General features: G+C 40.4%; 1 protein-coding gene across 3 annotated transcripts in view; it reads left to right on the forward strand.

Annotated features, from left to right (window-relative positions):
- Positions 1–23204, forward strand: part of SNTG1 (syntrophin gamma 1) — a 923961-nt gene that overhangs the window by 657161 nt on the left and 243596 nt on the right. For all 3 annotated transcript variants that reach the window (XM_077492670.1, XM_077492672.1, XM_077492671.1), the window contains one exon: positions 1812–1868. In XM_077492670.1, the coding sequence (XP_077348796.1) occupies positions 1812–1868 (57 nt within the window). The remainder of the gene's footprint in view (positions 1–1811; positions 1869–23204) is intronic.

Here is a 23204-nt window from a genome sequence, read left to right on the forward strand (position 1 = left end):
GAAGAGTTGTAGCTGTTATAGCTGCAAAGAGTGGGCCAACTTAATAATGAAACCTATAGACTAAGACCGGAATGACAGTCTCCAGTGTTGACAGTGCTTTTGGTCCTTCTACTGTTGATCCATCACTCAGTGCCAAAATCACTACATGTGATAAGTGCACCCGTCACCAGATGTGCCCCCATCTGGGATATATGACCACACAACTAAGTATGGTCTATGCATACTTGTTTCCCACCACTGAGGACTCAAAATAGTCTTTCTGGATCCTTGGATACAGGTACACTCCTGGCTACCTTCAAAAATGTTACTTCCTTGATATGCCTCCACTCAGCCGTAAATGCATGAAAAGAAAATCCAAAAGAAAATCAAAATAAAAGAGCATTTTGAGTCCTCTGTGGTGGGACACATGTGTGCATAGACCATACTTGGTTGTATGGTCATTTATCCCAAGTGAGAGCACATCTTGTGAAGGGCACAGGTAGTGATTTTGGCACTGAATAGTGGATTAACAGCAGAAGGACCACAAGCACTGTTAGCACTGGAGATTTTAATTTTTGTGAGGAGTGATTCACTTTACATGACAGGCCACAGGGATTCATGGGACTAATATATGGACTTTTTATGTTTTAGCTAAAATATATATTTTTTTTGTTTTTTGCCTTTATTCAATTTAAGGCACAGTCTATAATTATATTATTTGTTTACTTATTATTCTGTAGCATAGCACTAGTAGGTTTTAAATAAAAAAATAAAAAAATATGGCACAACCTCAGTAACGTCCTTGCAAATGCCTTTTGATGGATGTACAGTTGACCTTTTGGCAGGGGTGCCGTTTGAAGGACATACATTAAAAGATAAATAATAAATAATGTATTCCTTTATTTATACTTAAAATTTTCAAGTAATAACCATTACACTTTGATCTAATCTCAAACTGGTATTGTGAATGATCAAAAACAGTATTTTTATGGCTTATTTTTACCACATTGAACAGGTGAAAACTGCAAGGTACACAGGCAAATTCTGCTACTCCTTTAACCCAACATTTTAAAATTGCAACGCAGATACATATAACAAGCTCAAAATATAATATCATCAACAGCACCTTGATATGTATGATCTAGACATGTTATTAATCACAGAAAAAATATTTCAGGCAGTTTACTTACTTTAATCTGTCCACCACTTTAATCTACCTTTATCAAGTCCAGTTGTGTGCTTCAAGGCAAGTTCACAGGTTGAATAACTTCATGTCTAGGTAAACAGGCCTATTTACACATTTTACTATCTAATATCAGTCCTAAGCTAAACAATAGGAGCTACTAATTATGTAAATGTAGTCTTTAAAAAATGCTGGTTCATTTTTGTAGAGTTAAAATTGATGTTGTAATGTTACAACAGAGGGCCTTACAGGATTAATATCCATACTAGACATGAAGGGACTAATATGAATATTAGGATGGGGCCACTCATCCTTTTTGTTTGGGATACCCTTTAAAATCTATACCAGACTTGAAAAGTCTGAATATCGGCAGAATGGGAAGTCACTAATATTTTTTTTTATATAATTCCCACCCCTGTGTTTACATTTTTTTTTATCATTCTGCATAAGTGTGGTATTGCATTATTATACATTGTAGGTATGCAGAGTGAAAAGAAATTACTATTTATGTGTACTTTTCAAAGTGCTTAGTGACAACACTATAGAAATTAGAAAGATTTTGCACTTGCTGTTTCTGATAATAAATATATTTTTTGTCAATAAGTTATACAGCACATTTAAGCATGCCTTGTTTACTTTGTGCTTCTAGGAAAGAACAGTAGCAATCAGAAGACAAACTGTAGGAGGATTTGGACTCAGCATAAAGGTACATTTATTTATTTGACTTTAAAGTATGCAGCTACCGTACGTGTAATATGGAAAATGTATTGTAACTCTTTTTCATGCATTCATTAAGCATAATTGTGGGTAATGATGTAAATGTTACATCCTGATTTCTTTATAGAACCCATTCTTGTTTTACTTTGGCAGCGAGATCTCCTTCAACTGCTGGTCACGATGTGGCATCCAGGGGTTGGGTTTAAACTGCACTTTCTTCTTGCCTTCTACAAAATGCATTTTCCAAATAATATGAGAGGACTGTGATGCCAGCATTATAGTGTCACTGGGACTCTGGTGGGTTCTCTATAGGAATCTCTGAAACCTTCATTCTAAAGCAACATGGAAGATCAGCTAAGAACCAAACTCTGGATATGACTTCAGGTCACATAGAAAGATTGGGAATGAAATCACAACAAAAGGACCAAGGTTAGACAAAGGTTACACAAAGGACCAAGCAGCTTAAAGTCATGGGATCGTTATTAAAAAATATGAAGTACAAAACACTGAATTTAAAAAAACTCCACCACCGTCCTAAAAAAACTCACAAAAATTTGGCCAAGATGGGTAGACTCTATTGATACAGTGGCTGATTGCCCTTAAAAAGACATATAGGGTTAAACCGACACAGGTTTTCCTCTATATGTACTAGTCTATGGTTTTATTCTTCATACAGAGATGTAACATTATGGCACAGTTGATAAGATTATACAGCATATGATGTGAGGCATGGGTTAGTAGTGCACCCTTAAGGTTTGATAGGAGGGGGGGTAGCTTCCCTCTTCCTTATTTTTTTCTTTTTCTTTTATTTTAGTTCTGTTTGTTTTGTCTTTGGGCTTTAGGAGGTTAGACATAGGTCTGCCTCTGCTTTTTGTGATAACAACAAAAGACATATGCTGTATGTAGATAGACTAACGTATACATGTATACATGGAATACTTAGAATGTATACATATATATATATATACATACAATGTATACATGGAATATTTCTCCTTTGCGTGAAATATTTGTATGAAACTATATGGATCTTGCATTGGTGAAATTTACTATTGGTATGCATATGGCAATAAAAAAAAAAAAAAAACTCCACCACAATTGTAATTAAAAAGACAACGTTGTCTAAAATGTTGCAGCTGTGCTCGCAACCAACACATGCAATCGTGACTGGATATACCACTGGCTACAAGAGACTCACGCCAGCCCACAAGCGCTGCCAAAGAGGGAAATCCAAATGCAAGTGTTGTGCCACCTATCATAGTATATAATATGCACAGCACATATATGTTTCCAACTTAGGCAGACAACACCGGGTCCTAGTGTGGGTCTCAGTAAATCAATCTAGTTGCTCATTAAACTTGTATTGGATAATGATCCTACTCCTGCAGGGCTGCATTAGGATGTAAAGACCTCAATCAATAACTAAAGCACCTCTGTATAGGATGATAGGTAAATGCAGTCAAGTCAGTGTGGCTGATAAACCCCAGTAAGCATTGACAATGTATTGATGCAGTTAGTTCCACACATATTGTGTTGAGGGAGTAACTAATGTCCAGCAGCTGAATAAGCATTAAAGAGCTCCCAGTCAGTGCGCTTCACAAGTAGGCACCTCCGTTAGTCATCCATATAGGATCTGTAGAACCATTTACCCCTATGTAGTGTCCAAGCCGTCCTAGCTCCTGGATAGCTGGGGCAGACTCCGGTGCTCTCTGGCTTGCCAGCTCACAGGTTAGGTGGCTTGATGTGTTGTCCACTGTCCGGGTCATTCATTTGTGTAATAAAGCTCACAGTGCCTTCACCAAAATGGAACCCGATTCCTTCAGTCGCTTCCCTGAGCATGTGTAGACGTGCGGGGCTGCGTCCTCAGTGACATCACTCATGTGATGTCATAACATCATGTTTTGTGTATATATCACTTCAGGTCCAGTATTGGAAGGGAATCTCTCAAGCAGCCATAACAGCAAGCTTGGTGTATCATTCAATCTAAAACAAAATAAAATGTTTTGTGTGATATTTTTCTTTAAGTTCGCAATATAACACAGGCTGTATTAAAATAGATTCAATCATCAAATAGTAGTACATCCTATCAAAGATGAATTACAACACTTAAATATGTTTCAAACTGATCTCCCCTTATCTCCTTTTTATATCAATATGTGGATTTGCAGCAGTTTGTAAAATCAGGCCAATAAACTTTCTGCATTTTCCTATGGGTGGTTTTAGCTTGTTTCGTGACTTTGTCTATGTAGTTCATTCTGTAGCTGGAAAATGATTGACCTGTGCAATTAACCTTGTTACTATAGAAATAGTGCTGCTTTACTGCTTTCTTTAACAATCTGAATTATTCCTGACTTTTATCAACAATGTTTTATTTATTTTTTTGTATAAGAAGGAACTCCATCGTAGGTTGTGTTCTTTTTTCATAATCTATCTGTCTTATTTATAGTATTTGAAATTAAGGAACATTTTGCAGCTAGAATATGACTTGATTTAATTTACTGTGCAAGGGGTAGAGTGAAACAGTACTTGACTATTAACTGTGCTTTGTTACTTTGTTCACATATTACTTCAGATCATTAGGCCTCTTTGCTAACAAATACATTTACTATTGCTAAAATATAAAGTTTCTACTTTGGTGAACAAAAATTGCAACCACTCAAATGAATTCATAAGTATTTTTTTATTTTTTTTAAAGTAAGGTGCACCTTGAGGGGTTTGAACAAAAGAATACAATACAAAAATTTCACAGCACACTTACAATATAGCCAGCAAAAGAAAACAAATTACACTGCTTAAGAATATGATTAAAGAAAGGTGTTAGTTGCACATTTGCAAACATACTGTACGTGGAAGCCACACTGCCCCGTAAAGGCCCCTTTATGTACTGTGGTCCTTAATTTTATTCTTTGAGACCCTGCATATTGAAGCACATATAGCAAATTATACATCGAGGGAAGGTATGCCTGGAGGCAAGCCATGTCTTCTTAAAGGCACAAGAACGCATCAAAAGCCAAACAAAGCACAATGGCAGCTGAAGGTGTCAAATTTGTCCCCATGCCAATTCCAGCAAGCTAAACAAAAAAGGCAATCTCTCCCAATAATTTATAATATGTTGGACTGGTGGGCAATCAAGACACCAAATTATTTGTTGGAACATTCAAATTATAGACCAATTAATGGGATTATTAGGTTGCAGAAAAAGGCTATTATAAAAATGTATTATTTTGAGACTATAACAAAAAAATCAATTTTCATTTGCATGACATATATTTGACACAAGTTGCATAATACCTCCATATCCACCCTCAATTAACTATTGCTTGGATAGTTAATATATTGTCATATCTATAATGAGATCTCAAGATAAATATTGTATTGTAGGATGAGGATGGCTTAACTCAATGATTTTCCTAGATTAGAGGATCTGCTTCATCAATATATGTATGGAGGTGTATGTATGTATGTTACTATTTATTCAGTCATGCTGTAAATCACACAACAAAGCTACCAGACAAAAGACTACAGAGCATTATAGGGGTTTTTGGAACTTCATTAACCATTAGTTGGTCCAACATACCTGAAATACTATCTGCTTTTTTTTAGATAGATCTGTCAACTCAGGTAATCACCATGATATTGCAGCAAAGAGAAAGTATATCAGACTCCTGTATATTTAGCATGTAATGCCGCATACACATGAACAGACTTTTCGACGGACTAGGTCCGACGGTCTTTCCGACTGACTTTCCGAATGAACGAACTTGGCCACACACAAGCACACCAAAGTCCAACGGATTTGAACATTATGATGTACGACCGGACTAGAATAAGGAAGTTCATAGCCAGTAGCCAATAGCTGCCCTAGCGTTGTTTTTTGTCTGTCAGACTAGCGTAGACATGAGCGGATTTCTCGATAGGAACTGGGTCCGGCGGAGTTCCGGCGAAAATGTTTTAAACATGTTCTATTTCTAAAGTCCGTCAGGTTTTTGGACAGCAAAGGTCCGATCGAATTGTCCGCCGGATTCATTCCATCGGACCTTTGCTGTCAAAAAGTCCGGTCGTGTGTATGCGGCATTATTCAACAAACACATTTGAAAAGCTCCAGTGCTCCAAGATCCCCAGTAAGCCTAGGGATACCCTCCCACCAGGGACTGAATAAAACCATTCTCAACCTAGTGCATGAATCTTTTTCAATGGTTGGAAACACGTTTTCTGACTTGATGTCCTATTATAGATATAAAATTGTATTAGCTAGCCAAGCAGTTGTTGAATGAGGGTGGGTGTTATGTAGTATTCAAATAGAATTGAACTTTTTTATTGTTCTTATGTGATGTTGGTCCTTGATCAATACATTATTATATATTTGCCAATATATAGAAACAATGGATATTTATGATACTAGAACATTTTTTTGCCACTGCCAGTTAATTAAAAGCTAAATGACAAACAAAACAGTTGACATACATTATTAAGAAATTATTTAATTTCTAAAAGATGTATAATTCTGTTACCAAACTGAAACAGCCAAGTCCCTGATATTTGTGTATAGGCTACACTGCAGTTGAACAAAATATGTGGTCTAATGCCACGTACATACGACCTTTTTTTCTGTCAGAGTAAACTCTGGCGGTTTTTCCGATGGAGTTACGCTGAAACGGACTTGCCTACACAAGATCACACCAAAGTCCGATCGTTTACAATGCAGTGACATACAACACTTACGACGGGACTATAAAAAGGATGTTCAATAGCCAGTAGCCAATAGCTGCCCTTGCGTTGTTTTTGGGCTGTCAGAACGAGACGAGCGGGTTTCCTGATAGGAAATGATTAATTCGGAAAGATTTAAAACATGTTCTATTTCTAGGTCATTAGGAATTTACAAAAAAAGTCCCATGAAGCCCACACACGATCTGACTTTTTCTGCCGGAAAGTCCCACTGTGTGTACATGGCATAAGCTTCTTCCAAGTCTGTGGTTGGACAATGAGGGCAAGCACACCGTGGGGATTATTTACTTAAGGAAAATCCACTTTGCACTAAAAGTGCACTTGGAAGTGCAGTCGCTCTAAATCTAAGGGGTAGATCTGAAATGAGTAGAAGCGCTGCTGATTTTATCATCCAATCATGTACAAGCTAAAATGCTTTTTTTTTATTTTCCTCACATGTCCCCCTCGGATCTACAGCAACTTTACTTCCAAAAGCATTTTCAGTGCACTTTCAAGTGCACTTACAGTGCAAAGTGGATTTTCCTTTAGTAAATAACCCCCAGTGTTAGATGAACAGTCCTGTGCAGTAGAGACTGCCATTTCCTTTACCAGACTGAGTGGGATTGCAGGAAGATGATATTAAGACAGATTCTAGTTCTTATTAAAATTATATTTATTTATTTATACAGAATTAGATTGCAACCTCTATTAACACCCAAGTGTGTTTAAGCAGATGTAAACCCTAACTGAATGACCTATTTTACTAAAGCACAGTGAAGGTAGTTTATCAAAACTGGAAGCCCTTGTACACACGGTCGGAGATTCCGACAACCAAATGCGCCTGAATAATTCCGACGAATTAATTCCGGAAGAGGTCCGGAAGTGATGTTGCATACACACGGTCGGACTAAGTTGTCGGAAAATCCGATTGTACATAACGTGATGATGTTATTTCGTTACGACGGGGCTACATTCAGGCTAGTAACCAATAGCTTTGGTCTAGGAATTTGATCTGAGCATGCGTGGCATTTTGTCCGTCGGAGTAGGCTACACATGATCGAAGTATGTCTGATCGGAGCATTTTGTCGGAAAATGTTACCGGCAAGTTGGAAAAGTTGGTCCGTTGGATATTCCGACGGAAACAGTCCGATGCAGATCACACACAGTCGGAATATCTGACAAAACGGTGCGATAGGACACATTCCGTCGGAATCTCTGACCGTGTGTACAAGGGCGAACAATCAGAATCTGGAGCTGTTGTGCATGACAACAAATCAGCTTTTATCTTTCATTTTCAAAGCTCAAACTGAACTCCAGCCCTATCTTCAGTCTTGCATGGTTGTACAGCTTCCTGTCCTGTACTGAAATTGCCCACTCTGATTCCATCAGTGCTGAGGGTTCTTGAGAGAAGTGCTGAGTCAGGGTGCTGTGATGTTTCCAGGAATTTATGCACAGCACCATTGCACCCCTCTCACTGGCCACGATCTGTCTACATTGCATATAGAAGAACAAAAACCCAGTGATTATACTCTTGGATAAACTCCTGGATCTAAAATAAGGTATGTAATAAAATTAGAAAGATTTTATCTAAAAGTTGCATTAGCATGTTGATGGGGGAAGGGGGGGGGGGGGGTGAACCATGGAAGGCAAAATATAAGCAGATAAAACAGGTTTAACTAAAAAAGCTGAAGCTAGAAGCTGATTGCTTGCCATCCATCGCTACTCCAGTCTGGTTTAATATGCAGGGGCTTCAGCAACAGCTGCATGGCATAGCTCACCCTGGGTTAGTTCCTTGATAATGACAATGGTGGAACACATCTGCTCAGCAAGCATCAGTATTGCCATTTACAGTATTCACCGAAAGCGACTAACATTTTTACATTGAAATGAATATATTCTTTATTGAGGCTTATTAGACATGAGAAAAAAAACCCAGAACATAACAGAACACAGTGTGACTCACATTAATGTAAAGAGACAATGAGTCTGAAGAGTGCATATTTGATTGGACGATAATAATAGAAGTAATTGACCAGAGCCAGAGATCAGGGCATAAGTGTTCTGTATATAATGGAAAAACAGTTGGCATTAAAAAATACAGTAAATTACTTCGTTGAAAATGCTATGGTGTCAAGGAAACGGAGCCCCAGGTACAGATTGCTGCAATGTGCTAGTATGGCTGGGTAAGCGAATGTAACATTTAGACAATGCAGGAGACAGAAACAGAGCATTATAACTCTATTATAGGAATTTCCTGAACATGGGTCTTCATTAAAAGTGGATGTAAACCTCATTCATGAGCTCTAACTTAGGCACATATATCTGTAGTGTGTACTTATCTCTCTCCAAAGCTCTGAGTCCCATGTCTTTCTGCTGCTCCGTTCCTCTGTTATCAGCATGATAACTTCTGACAAGCATTCCAAAACAGGAGATGAAAGCAGCTGAAAATTTGTGTCGGGTTGGGTGCATAGTTTAGCAGGGAGCTTGGCTATTCACAGCATATTTCTGCATGATTCTACATTCCTCTGCCTATGTGGAGAGGTCGTGTGTGCCTTTCCTCCAGTCAGCATTCAGACAGTGTATGCCAAGATTCCATACCCAGTGGTGGATCAGGAAGAAACATTTCTAACATGATGTTCACTTTCTAATCCGGGTAGAAAGCTAAAGACACACATATATATATATATATATATATATATATATATATATATATATATATATATATATATATATATATATACTGTATTTTCTGGCGTATAAGACTACCTTTTACATTTAAAAAAAATGCCCAAAAATCGGGGGCCGTCTTATACGCCGGGTATACAATTCTGCCCGATGGATGTCAGCCCCCAAATGTCTGCTAATACTGTATGTGGCTTCAGCTACAAATAGTATACGCCGTTGAGCCAATCCGGCGAGCGATGTATTCTATTAATGAATACAGAGCCTGCTTGGATTGGAGTAACAACCTCTGTCAATCCGAGCAGGCTACATAGAGTAGCCTGCTCGGATTGGCTTTGATTGAGAGAGAGAGAGAGAGAGAGAGAGAGAGAGAGAGAGAGAGAGAGGGGCAAGGGCTGATGATGCTACAGCCTCTGCCAATCCAAGCAGGCATTGTATTCATTAAAATAATACACCGCTCACCATACTTCCCTGGGTAAATCCATTCACTGATCTCCTACTACTATACATCTTGCTGTTTGCCTTTGAGGTCCCTGGCACCCAAGAGGGACAGGTAAATCTGGGACATATGACAAGGGGGTTATTAAATGCATTTTGGTGGACAATTCCCATAGAATGTAACCCAACAGTGGTATAAGTTTGGTTAGTGAAAAATTCTACTTTCCAGAGTTGTGGCATTCAATAGATCTCTGTTTGTGTTATTATTATTTGATTTACTTTATGACATATGACAGCATGGCGGATGAGTAGTTGGCATTCTTCCTTTGTGTTTTTTAATGGTTCTAATGTTTTTTTTAAATGGTGTTGCCTCAGAAGTGGGGTAGTCTTATACCGCGAGTATTGCCCAAAACCTATGTTTTCACTGGAAAAATAGGGGGTCGTCTTATACGCCCAGTCGCCTTATATGCCGGCAAATATGGTATATATATATATATATATATATATATTGAAAATTCGTTTTAAAATTACTTTAAAAAGTTAAAGTTTATATTAAATGTTTGTGATTGTGTTAATTTCTACTCATCACAACCCTGTAAGTTACCTGACAAAATTGAGATGCCTGTTCTCTTCAATTAAACCTGTCTGGTGTTCCATGTCTCCCTTGGTTAATCCTTTCCTTTGCTTCAACCTCCATGAAACTTTTTAGCATTCAACATTTCTGGGTGTGTCGGATACATGCCTCTCCCATCCTATGCTGTTTCCATCCTCCAACCCCTATGTGTCCTGTAGTAGCATATAGACTGGAGGGTGGAACCATTGCATGTATTGAGGGACACAGGCATTTAATGCATTTGACATCCCTGAAAGTGTGGAATGCTTTGTACAGACAGCTGACATGTTTTTAAGTCTATGAGATCACAAATTCCCTTATATCTCAAGTAACTGTCATTTCAGTTTTGTTAGGTAACTGACATGGTAGCTTAAGAACATGTCCAATGAAAGCATATACAGTATCTCACAAAAGTGAGTACACCCCTCACATTTTTGTAAAAAAAAAATTATATTGTTTTATGTGACAAACCTGAAGAAATAATACTTTGCTGCAATGTAAAGTAGTGAGTCTACAGCTTGTATAACAGTGTAAATTTGCTGTCCCCTCAAAATAACTCAGCCATTAATGACTAAACCTCTGGCAACAAAAGTGAGTACACCCCTAACCATTGGCAACAAAAGTGAGTACACCCCTAAGTGAAAATGTCCAAATTGGGCCTAATTACCCATTTTCCCTCCCAGATGTCATGTGACTCATTAGTGTTAGAAAAGGTCTCAGGTGTGAATGGGGAGCAGGTGTGTTAAATTTGGTGTTATCGCTCTCACTTTTTCATACTGGTCACTAGAAGTTCAACATGGCACCATATGGCAAAGAACTCTCTGAGGATCTGAAAAAAAGAATTACTGCTCTACATAAAGATGGCCTAGGCTATAAGAAGATTGTCAGAACCCTGAAACTGAGCTGCCGCGTGGTGGCGAAGACCATACAGTGGTTTAATGGGACAGGTTCCACTTAGAACAGGCCTCGCCATGGTTGACCAAAGAAGTTGAGTGCACATGCTCAGCATCATATCCAGAGGTTGTATTTGAGAAATGGATGTATGAGTGCTGAGGGCATTGCTGCAGAGGTTGAAGCCTCTTCTAAAGATGATGCACAAGAAAGCACGCAGACAGTTTGCTGAAGACAAGTAGACTAAGAACATGGATTACTGGAACCAAATCCTTTGGTCTGATGAAACCAAGGTAAACTTATTTGGTTCAGATGGTGTCAAGTGTGTGTGGTAGCAACCAGGTAGTACAAAGACAAGTGTGTCTTGCCTAAAGTCAAGCACTGGAGGGCACGGCTTGGCACGCGATGTGGATGGCAGCACACTGAGGGAGCTCCGCTGACCCACACAGTTGTACACAGCCCTACACCCGAATGGCGGCTGCATACCCTGGCAGAAACATCTCAGAGCTTTTTAAAAGCAAGTCTGCGATTCACAGCGGTGTCCTAGGATCCAAGATGGCGCTGACACAACACAAGGAGGAGTATAGTGACAACTCACAGTCTGCTCTGGAGGACTCTGGAAGGGGTAAGACAAAATCAGATCTCCCCCTAACTTACTCTGACATGTCTGTGATCATGGCGGACATCAAATCCACTTTTTCAGCAGTGATCACTGATTTTAAGACAAACCTGCTAGTGCTTAATGAAAAATTGACATCTGTGGAGGCTGCAGGGAAACACAGAGGCAAGGCCATTACTAGGCTAGAGAGGACCTCCTCTGCACAGGCCCAGCATTTCATAGAAATGAATAGACACATTGAGGATTTGGACAACAGAGGCAGGAGATGTAATATATCCCAGAGCCAGTGGATCATGATCAGATTATACCAGCGCTCCAGTGGGTCTTTAACAGCCTGTTAGAAAGACAAGAGGACATGGAGATAGACTTTGTGAGAGCTCATAGAGCCAAAGGGCCTTGAGACTGCACCACCGCAAGACATAATCTGCTGTCTCCAAAGCTTTACTTTGAAGGAAGTCATCATGCGCAAAGCAAGGAGAAACAACCACATAGTATTTAACGGTGAAACTATAATGCTATTCCAGGATCTCTCCCAAATCACCCTGAATAACAGGCGAGCCCTGCACCCCTTGTTGGATAAATCAAGGGATAGAGACCTGAGGTACACATGGTGTTTCCCATTTGCCCTTACAGTCTTGCACAATGGACAACAGCATGTCTTGCGTACACCTGCTGATCTATCAGACTTTTGCACTGCCTTGAACATAGACCACACGGAGCTACCTGATTGGTACTCAGACTTCCTTCAGGCACCTCTGGAAAGAAGCCCTCCTAGGTCCCCATTCGTCACACCAGATAAGAGACAAGCCAAGAAGCAGAAACAGTGCCACGGAGGGGGTTCCAGGACAGGGACCCTGAGATCACAAGCTGATTCAGCCAGAGGGAGCCGAAACAGACAGCATTTGAAAAGGGCCCAAAGCACGCATAGACGAATTGCCCTTTTTTTCATGTACTTCAATAGGCATAACGTCGGGGACAACCCGTCCTGCCTACTACCCCTCGAACTAACAGCCAACCCACATAACCATGGACCTTTGTTAAAAACCGCTGACATTCGAAACTCCAGGTTAACACTTGTCTTACATCAAGCAAACAAAGAGCACTGATGGGGTCTTAGTCTGCTGGATGGACTGCAGAACTTAAGCAGAGCCCCTCTGACTTGAAGGACTTGTGCCAGCAGCACTCAGGCTCATGATGACTCCCTGCTTTAATATTTATTTTTCCCCTTTTTAGGTCGGGTTTACAAAGTTACAAACGCACAGGTTCACAAGCTTATATATGTTTAAAGTTAATTGTTTACGCGCACTTTATGTGTACTTTTGGATAAGTTTCAAACTTTAAACCATAGCTCTCACGGTGATGGCTGTGTGGGAGGAGGTAATCACTTCCCTAGGTCTTTAAGTTTAACCTATCCCTAGGATACGTTACAGGTGGACTGCCGCCGGGTCGTTAGCTGCCTCCCTTATACCCCAAAGAGTGACCTAGTTCTCCTGATTAAGGACACAGGGGACACTAAGACATCTAGTGGGGCCTCCTCCTGGGTGGGCTTCCGCCGAGGAGGAGCACCACTGATCACAAGTACATACCTCATCTATACTCTTGATCCTTCTCTTTTTTCCTACCCATCCCTCCCCTCCCTTTCACCTACCCCATCTTTTCTAATCTCACTCTATGTTAGTTGGAACCAACATTGCTCGCTTCAATTTAGCTCTAACACAAGTATTAATTTGCTTCTGTCAGTTTTGTTTATTTGCAGTGGAACCCTTGGAGCATCTCCTCCTGTGCAGTCCAAATGGCCTACTCATCACTGGGGTGTAGCCTTTTGGTGATATCACACAACATTGGAGGCTTAAACATCCTAGAATGTCGCTCCACCTGACTACATGAGCTCAAAAAAGGTAGGTCCCATTTTGTATACCTTCAAGAGACACATTTCAAAACAGACCATATACCCAAACTTACAAATCAATATTTTACAAGAGCATTCCACGCCACCAACAGGGACTCCAAGTCAAAGGGGGTCTCAATTTTAATAAGTAAGGAGGCCCCGATTAAACTGCTTGAGCAAAAGACGGACCCAGAAGGCAGATATTTATTCCTAAAGGGAACATATGGGAACATCCCAGTGACCCTAGCGAATGTGTACTTCCCAAACAGGGCTCGTGTCACGTTCTGCCAACAAATTACTAAAGAACTCCAGGGGTTTGCCACAGGCTGCTTAATACTAGGTGGAAACTTTAATGTCCCGCTCAATCCACTGACAGACACCTCAAATGGTAAATCATGCATCACCTATAAAATACTTAAAAAAATAAAACTCATGCTACAATCTCTACATCTCACAGACACATGGCGCTTCCTTAACCCAAAAGGCCTGGACTTTACACGCTATTCCACCCCTCACACCAAATATGCTCGTTTAGACTACCTATTCATCACACAAAGGGATCTAACCTTGGTGACAGAGGCTCACATAGGAATCCAATCAATCTCAGATCACTCTCCAATTTCACTGAAGATTGATCTCCTGACTCCCCCCACCCAGACAGCCAACATGGAGACTCATTACGTCTCTGCTGACAGACCCAACTATACTGCCCTCAATTACCAAAGCTATGAAAGAATTTTTTGAACACAACTTAATACCTGAAGCTGACCCGCTCATGGTATGGGAGGCCCGTAAGTGTACAATTAGAGGAGAACTGATTAGATGGGGCTCTAAAGGTAAAAAGGAGAGGGAAACCAACATCCACCAGCTAGCAACACAAATAAACACCTTGGCAACACAACACAAGCAATCGCTTTTGTTGCAGTCGGGCTAAAAATTACTTGAAGCTAGAAAGGAATTCCAACACATCCTTGACTCTCAGGCTGCTGTTCTTTAGGAAGAAAGTTTATTATGAGTTGGGCAATAAGCAGGGCAAATTTCTAGCCAGGGCGTTGAAGTATCACACATCCCCCAACAATATAGCGGACATAAAGAAAAAAACGGGGCCCTAGACGTGACTACAGAAGTGATTGCGGCACACTTCCATGAGTTCTACACTAAGCTATATAATCTCCCACCCCAACACAAACCACAGGGTTTAATGGGAGACAGGAGCCGTATTATGCAGGATTACTTCACCAAAAGCGAAGTACCGAAACTTCAAGACCTGGACTCCTCTTTATTAGAAAACCCGGTGACACAATTAGAAATTAGACAGGTGATTAAATTATTGAAATCCGGAAAAAGCCCGGGCTCAGACGGCTTCTCCGCTACTTATTACAAAACCTTTCTAAACATTCTCACTGAACCGTTTGCTGCTGACTTGAACTCCATGTCTATTCCCAGGGAGATAACATCTGATTTCCTCTCCGCTCATATTGCGGTGATTCCTAAGGCGGGTAAGGACCCAACGGACTGCGCCAGCTATCGACCCATTTCTTTACTAAATTTAGATGCCAAACTCTTCTTTAAAATATTGGCACTTCACCTGGGTCTCTTTCTTCTAGATCTCATTGGTTTGGAACAGGTGGGTTTTGTTCCGGGCAGGGAGGCAAAAGACAATGACACCAAAGCCCTGCTTCTCATTCAAGTGACGCAGGATAGAAACATTGAGGGCCTTCTCTTCTCTATGGACGCAGAGAAGGCCTTCGATAGGGTGGCCTGGGATTTCATGATGGCTTTGTGCAGTCATGTGGGTCTGGGCCCTCACATGCTATCCTGGATCTCTGCCCTTTATTATAATCCCACAGCAAAACTGAAAATTAATGGCTCCTTATCTGAGACGGTCCACATAAAAAAATTGCACCCGGCCATGCTGCCCCCTGTCCCCCTTGCTATTTATTCTGACCTTAGAGCCTTTCATCAGATTGATAAAGCTTAATGCTGCGATCACAGGTTTCGCGGTACGGTATAGGGAGTTCAAGCTGGCATCATACGCGGATGACCTTTTGTTTTTCTTGACGAACCCAACAATTAGCATCTCTAACCTACTAAAAGAATTCGCTCACTATGGCTACATATCAAATTTAAAAGTAAACTACACAAAGTCTGAAGCACTGAACATCTCCCTCCCAGACAGATTATTAACACTGACTAAATCCAACTCAAATTTTAGATGGGACACCAGAGCGATTAAATATCTGGGTACTTGGCTAACACCACAAATCCAGACCTTTTACAGTATGAACACAATTTTCCTCAGCTACTAAAAAAGTTGCACAGAAAATATCACAAAATAGCAGAGAGGATACTTCTCATGGTTTGGGAGGGCAGCCATAGTTAAAATGGTAATCTTACCCAAATTTCTATACCTGATGAGAACCTTACCCATTAAAATACCATTGCATTTCTTTAGAACACTCAACTCAGTCCTACCAAAATTCCTTTGGAACCAGCAGAAACCCAGAATAAAACTAGATAGATTGACCAACACTAAGGAAACGGGTGGGATAGAATTATCGCATTTCAAGCATTACTACTATGCCTCACATATGTCAAGAGTGATAGACTGGCACTGCCATGGTCAGGCAAAGGATTGGATAGCTCTGGAGGAATGCCTATACGCAGCTTCACTTAAATTCTCCCCTTGGACCCCTAGACCCCACAAACTTAGTAGTAAACGTATTCACCCCATCACAGGCAACACTCTTGAGATCCTAAGGCACATAGCCAACCAAAAAATTATTACCACCCCGCTCAGTCCCCAAACACCGTTGAGGGACAATTCTCCCCAGGTGTGAACAACAGAATATTTCAACCCACCCAACACGACAACCCACTACTGACGTGCGACTGCTACAATTGAAGCAACCACAAAGAATTGTTGGTTTTAAAGACTGACAGCAGCTTGCTACAATTGAGATGGTGGTCATACCTACAATTAAGAAGCTACCTGACTAAACAAAAACATGCACAAGACTTCTATAGATTTCTAACTGACTTGGAGTCAGTGTGCCATGGAGGCTCTCCAATGACTAAATCCACCTCGATAGCATACTCGTGGCTGCAGGCCACCAGAAACACGAAGACGGATGGGCACAGGAGGAGATGGTCAGAGGAACTACAGGAGGAGATCACAGACAAACAATGAAGGTACGCTTGTATTCTAGCACTATAAGTTCAAAAGTACAGGAAACAGGCTACAAGCTGCTAACACACTGGTATAACACGCCTGACAAACTCCACAAATGGGATCCCCAAAAATTAGCATTATGCTGGAGATGTCAGGCAAGCAGAGGCACACTACTTCATATTTGGTGGCAATGCCCCCTAATTATCCCATACTGGAACAATGTAAAAAAATGTATCCAAAAAATAACAGAAACCACATTGAGATTGGATGCGGCTTGCTGCCTGTTACATATAACTCATTTTTCTCTCAAAAAATACAAAAACTCTTTGTCAAAGCACCTCCTTACTGCGGTTAAAATATTGATCCCACTGCACTGGAGATCTACACGGGTGCCCTCCATCTCGAATTGACTGCATAAAGTCAGAGATATATGTGAGCTGGAGGACACTTTGGCCCAAGATAACGGTAGAACAGAAAGATTCCAAAAAACTTGGCAACCCTGGTTTGCATTTCGTTACTCTCGGGACCATGAAGACGCCAAATCCATACGCTACTCATGAAGGTCTACTTGCAAAAGCCTTTATAGAAGTTTGCAAATTCCTCCTTTATAACCCTTTGCTGATATATTAGCAAGCATCACCCCAACTCACCCACCCCCCACCCTAAATACCACTTACCTCTTTGTCCCTGTCTCTCTCTCAAAAGTACCAATTGTAGTATATGACAAGGATCCACATTGGTCTACGGTAAAAATTGTACATATGCTGATACCACTCTCTTTTTTGTGTTTATTGACCAATGCCTGAGGCGAATCCATTATTCCGAGAATCACCAATAGAAGAGTTAATAAACCCTGCTTGGTTTCAGCCTTATTAATTGAATAATAATATATGTTTACAAATCTAACATATCATCTAATCATATAAATCTTTTATATCGATGTTATTGTATCTGCGACTTGCTTACTGTGCACTGTATCTTTTTCTTGTTCATCCTTTAATAAAACAAATGTTTAGAAAAAGTCAAGCATTGGGGTGGGAGTGTCATGGTTTGGAGCTGCATGAGTCCTGCTGGCACTGGAGACCAGTTCAGTTCATTGAAGGAACCATGAATGCCAACATGTACTGTGACATACAGAAGCAGAGCATGATCCCCTACCTTTGGAGACTGGGCCGCAGGGCATTATTCCATCATAACAACCCCAGACACACCTCTGCCTTGCTAAAGAAGCTGAGGGTAAAGGTGATGGACTGGCCAAGCATGTCTCCAGACCTAAACCCGATTGAGCATCTGTGGGACATCTGAGGGGCGCAAGGTCTCTAACATCAACCAGCTCTGTGATGTCATCATGGAGGAGTGGAAGCGGACTCCAGTGGCAACCTGTGAAGCTCTGGTGAACTCCATGCCCAAGAGCGTTAAAGCAGTGCTGGATAATAATGGTGGCCACACAAAATATTGACACATTGGGCTCAATTTGGACATTTTCACTTGGTGTATACTCACTTTTGGTGCCAGCGGTTTAGACATTATTGGCTGTGTGTTGAGATATTTTGAGGGGGACGGCAAATTGAAACAGTTATACAAGCTGTACACACACTACTTTACATTGTAGCAAAGTGTAATTTCTTCAGTGTTGTCACATGAAAAGATATAATAAAATATTTACAAAAACATGAGGGGTGTACTCACTTTTGTAAGATACTGTACTTTTCAGGTGATTTTGAACCCTCCCTGTAGTAAGTGAATTGGATCCTTTTTCATATTCCTTACGGTGCTTCAGGGAATTGTTTTGCGATAATAGTGCTTGGGTATGGTGTAGGGCAGGGGTAGGGAACGTCGTCTCTCCAGCTGTTTTGAAACTACAAGTGCCATGAGACATTGCAAGACCCTAAAAGTCACAGGCATGACTCCTAGAGGCAGAGGCATGATGGAATTTGTAGTTTCAAAACAGCTGGAGAGTCGAGGTTCCCTACCCCTGGTGTAGGGGGTCACTGGCTTCTCAATACTAATTAGCACATCTCTCTTGTACGAGGCGAGGCAGGGTCAGAAGATGGCCTTCTGCATAATTTACAGTAGACACTATGTCACAAGGGTATTTTTTGTGGATGAGGATCAGGACACCTGCTTTGCTTTTACTGATGCAAAATCATGTACTTGGCCTACCCAAAGTTTGTGCATACGCCAGACATCTTCCTCAGGAAGCTGCGTCTCCTGGAGGAGGGCTATGTCTGTTTTTAATCTTTTTAAATGTCGAAGTACCACCATTCTTATGTTGGGAATGAGATGAGAGAATGATGAGAATGAAGCTTGGGGATTTACAAAATATTCGGTTTAGTCTGTCTATAAATTGGAGCTGGGATTACGCATAGGGACATTGGTAAGGGGTTGGGAGAGAGAAGGAGGAAAGAGGCGTGGGTGGGTATGCTCACCTGTAGGGTAAAGAACAGGGGAGGGCTATGAGGGCAGAATCAGTGGGATGGCATGTAAAAAAGAGCCAAAATACACACAATTAAAGGGGAGCCTGGACTTTACCTTCTTCCACACAAAGCTCACCATCAAATGGACAGTGATACCAGTGAGAGGGACTTTGACCAGTATGCCGGATCACATACACCAGGTAGTTGTGGCATTGGGATGTGTCAAGGACTAAGTGGGTCCTCTGGAAGATCAGACTAGTGCATATTGAGATAGAACGCACGTCTCCACTTTCTGTAATAGAAACAGTAGATAACATCAATAAACAACATAAAAGTAGGCTTGAACAGTAGTCTGGGAGTAAACAAAAGAGCCTAGAGTCATTAAAATCCTGATGATCAGGATATTGAATGCGACCAAGCTCTTATGCTCTGATAAGACTCCTGTCAGCAGTGCTTAGGCGGAACATATTTGGCCAATCTTTGCGAGGGCTACGCTGCTCCCTGGGGCCCTCATGGTATCAGTTGATCTCCATTGGGGTTAGCTCTTGAGAGATGTGGAGATATTTTTTAGGATATGTGGCCGCTTCTTCAGGATGGGAAAATGACTTGCCCCCCCCCCCCCCCGAATGATCGGTGAGATGAAGGACAGCAAGGTATGCCAAAGTAAACTTGATCCCTTTGAGATGTAAAGCCGAGCATATGTGTTGAAAGGCTTTTCTCCTGCAGGACACTTCTTGTGAGTAGTCTGTGAAGATTAACAGCTTGGGCCATCCAGTTAGAAGGAGTTGACATTACGGAATGATTTCAATTTGGCCACGCTATCTGAATAGTTCAGATATCGCAACAATGATAGGGCAAGGAGAGCACCAATGTTTAGAGGGGGCTCCTTCTCAGTGTACCCTTTCTACAATGCAGGGTGCAGTAATCCCAAGGACTTCAGGGATGCAGGTGGCGCATAGGTCTGTCAAAAATCCAGAGTTGTAAGTCCCAGGTAGGCTGATATAAATTACACTAATTCTGTTTTTTTTTAATGCAAGCAGTATAAGTACCCGCATTTAACTTGGTTATGTTCATGTGCTAATAAGGCAGTGTTCATGTGCTAATAAGGAGCATGGTGATAGGAGAAGAGAACAGCAGGACAGATAAACTAATCCGCCTGCTACTTCTTTACTACTTAGTTACAGTCTTGAGAAGGTATAAGGCCTGTAAGTGTTACATAATTGCAGCAGAAAAAATATATATATTTCAACCCTAATTATGCAATTCAGCTGTTGGCCTGGAGTTGAGGTTTACATATGTTTAATGGTTACATAACCAATTTTTTAATTTTTTTTGTTTGTTTTCTCTTTGCCTAAAGTTCAGCTGTAATAATACATGTAATTGCATGACAATTAATGTACATACTATATGTGGTCACCCTCTGTATATTATGTATCCCTATAGCACAGTAGGGTTGGATAATTACAAGACTAAAATAACTTTACAGATCTTTGGAAGATAACCAATGTTACAATACAGCATGGGATTGCATTTTCCATTTTTTTGTATTGCTTGGCCTTGCCCTTTAAGATGAATTTTGATACTACTTTCTCTAGCTCCTCTTTTAAAACAGTTTTCATTGTCACCGTATTCTTCACCTAAGCTTGGATGTCCCTCTGTGCTGCGACCATGAGCGTAGTCTGTCCTTTTTTGTTCTCATTCAGACCGATCTCTAGCTTTATGTCAGTTCAGAAGTTCACTTTTTCCAGTTTTGTCATATTTCTCTTTATGATCCAAGGTTGGGCCAACACAGAATAAGTGACATTTGACACCAATTGTATTACTGTACAACTATACTGATAGAAAAATAAAATAGACACAACTTCCTAAGACTATACTATAACTTCCTCTATTTTTGGTCCAATGTGAATATTTTCGCTTAAAGGGAATGTATAGTATTTTTTTTTTTTTTACTTTCTTTTTTTTTATGTGCAACATATAATCACTTTTCCTTGCTTCCACATCATTCCAGTTGACCAGCAGGAGTTAAGTGGAATATCAGGAACTACCTTGTATGCGTGAGCATGGGACTTGCTTCTCCTATAGCTGGGGAATGAGCTCTTACACCCCATACACACGGTCAGACATTCATACATGGAATTTATTCCTCTTTTGGATCAACATATATGAATATACCTATGAAAAAAGAACAACATAAGAAAGGTATAGCAATACATTTGCAAAAGTGGCCATAAATATTGACTATGAATATGATAACAAATCACATAAAATTTCAAACATATATACTGACCCTGTGGTGTGTCATGCAAACATAATAATGCATCCAACAAATTGTTTCTTTAAAAAATAAAAAAGAGGTAAGAGGGAAAAATACTCGGTAGAAAGGTAGAAAGGAGAATCACTGCTCGGTATTCCGGCGTCTGGCCCGGGGTTGAGGCGAAGCCCAACTGACAGCCTACCGCGGAAATTCCTCAGCAGAGGGCGCCCACGTCGAAGCCCCCACGTGGCCCGGGTGGCTGAAATAGGGAAAAAGAAGTAATGTAAATCTACTGCAAAAATGAAAACATATGGCTAGGTGGGTGGAATGAAATAAAGTAAGATAAATAAAACAAACCCGAGGAGCTCTGCAGGGTTCTGTACCTGCAGCGAGCCTACAAGGGGTTCCTGGTTGTATTAACTTGGAATATATAAGAATGAGTCTGTGATATATGTTGGTAGACAAAAGTACTCCAAGGACATTCCGACCACAAAATCCATCAGATTTTTTCCGACAGATTTTGCCCGCAACTTGTCTTGCATACACACGGTTGCACAAAGTTGTCGGAAATCCGACCGTTCGGAACGAGGTGACGTACAAAATGTACAACGGGACTACGTAGAGGCCAGTAGTCAATAGCCTTCGTCTCCAATTTTTTTCTGAGAATGCATGCCACTTTGTGGGTCGGAATTCTCTACACACGATCGTAAAAAGTCTGATCGGATTTTGTTGTCGGAAAATTTTAGATCCAACTCTCAAACTTTTTCTGTCAGAATTTCCGACCGTGTGCATGGGATATTAGCCCTGTGTGATCTCTGACAAACTAGTTTAGAGATTGCATAGAGCCTTCTTTTTCCTTATCTCTCGGCAGGTGTAAAGAAGATCAAGGAAATTGAGCATGTACCCGTTTTAAGTGAATTTTTTTACTTTGTTCTGCATAAGAAAACATCAGTAATAAAGTAATATATACAGCATCTCACAAAAGTGAGTACACCCCTCACATTTTTGTAAATATTTTATTATATCTTTTCATGTGACAACGCTGAGGAAAAGACACTTTGCTACAATGTAAAATAGCGAGTGTACAGCTTGTATAACAGTGTACATATGCTGTCTCTCAAAATAACTCAACACACAGCCATTAATAAAAAGAAGGGAAGGGGACAAAAAATGGGCAACGGGACTTTATATGAAACAAATTACTTAGGGTAAATTAATTCAATCAATATAATATATTAAATTACTAATTTATTGGAAACACATCAAGAGGTACTACAGTGAGTATATTAATAATAATCAGATATATGATATACAGAATTAAATAATATAATAAGTATAATTGTCGCATAATCCAATAAAATTAATGATACGATGATAATAATGAACATGACATAGTAAACAGTAAACCGACAGTACATTCCAAAGTGTGTATATAGTAATAACCAATAAACTGAATTGATGATTGAAATAGATCAAACCCATAATAGAATCATGGCCGCTGGGGCATGGCATCCATTGGTGAAGATCTCGACGCGTTTCGTGGATTGTCTCCACTCATCAGGAGCAGCTGTATATTGGAACACCTGTGATAAATCATATGTTATAATAATAATCAATGGTAATTGATTATATACATAGGCAAAG

This window comes from Lithobates pipiens, unplaced genomic scaffold (genome assembly GCF_037356315.1).
Source record: "Lithobates pipiens isolate NorthernLeopardFrog02 unplaced genomic scaffold, aLitPip1_a1.2 Scaffold_19, whole genome shotgun sequence".
In the NCBI taxonomy this organism is placed as follows: Eukaryota; Metazoa; Chordata; class Amphibia; order Anura; family Ranidae; genus Lithobates; species Lithobates pipiens.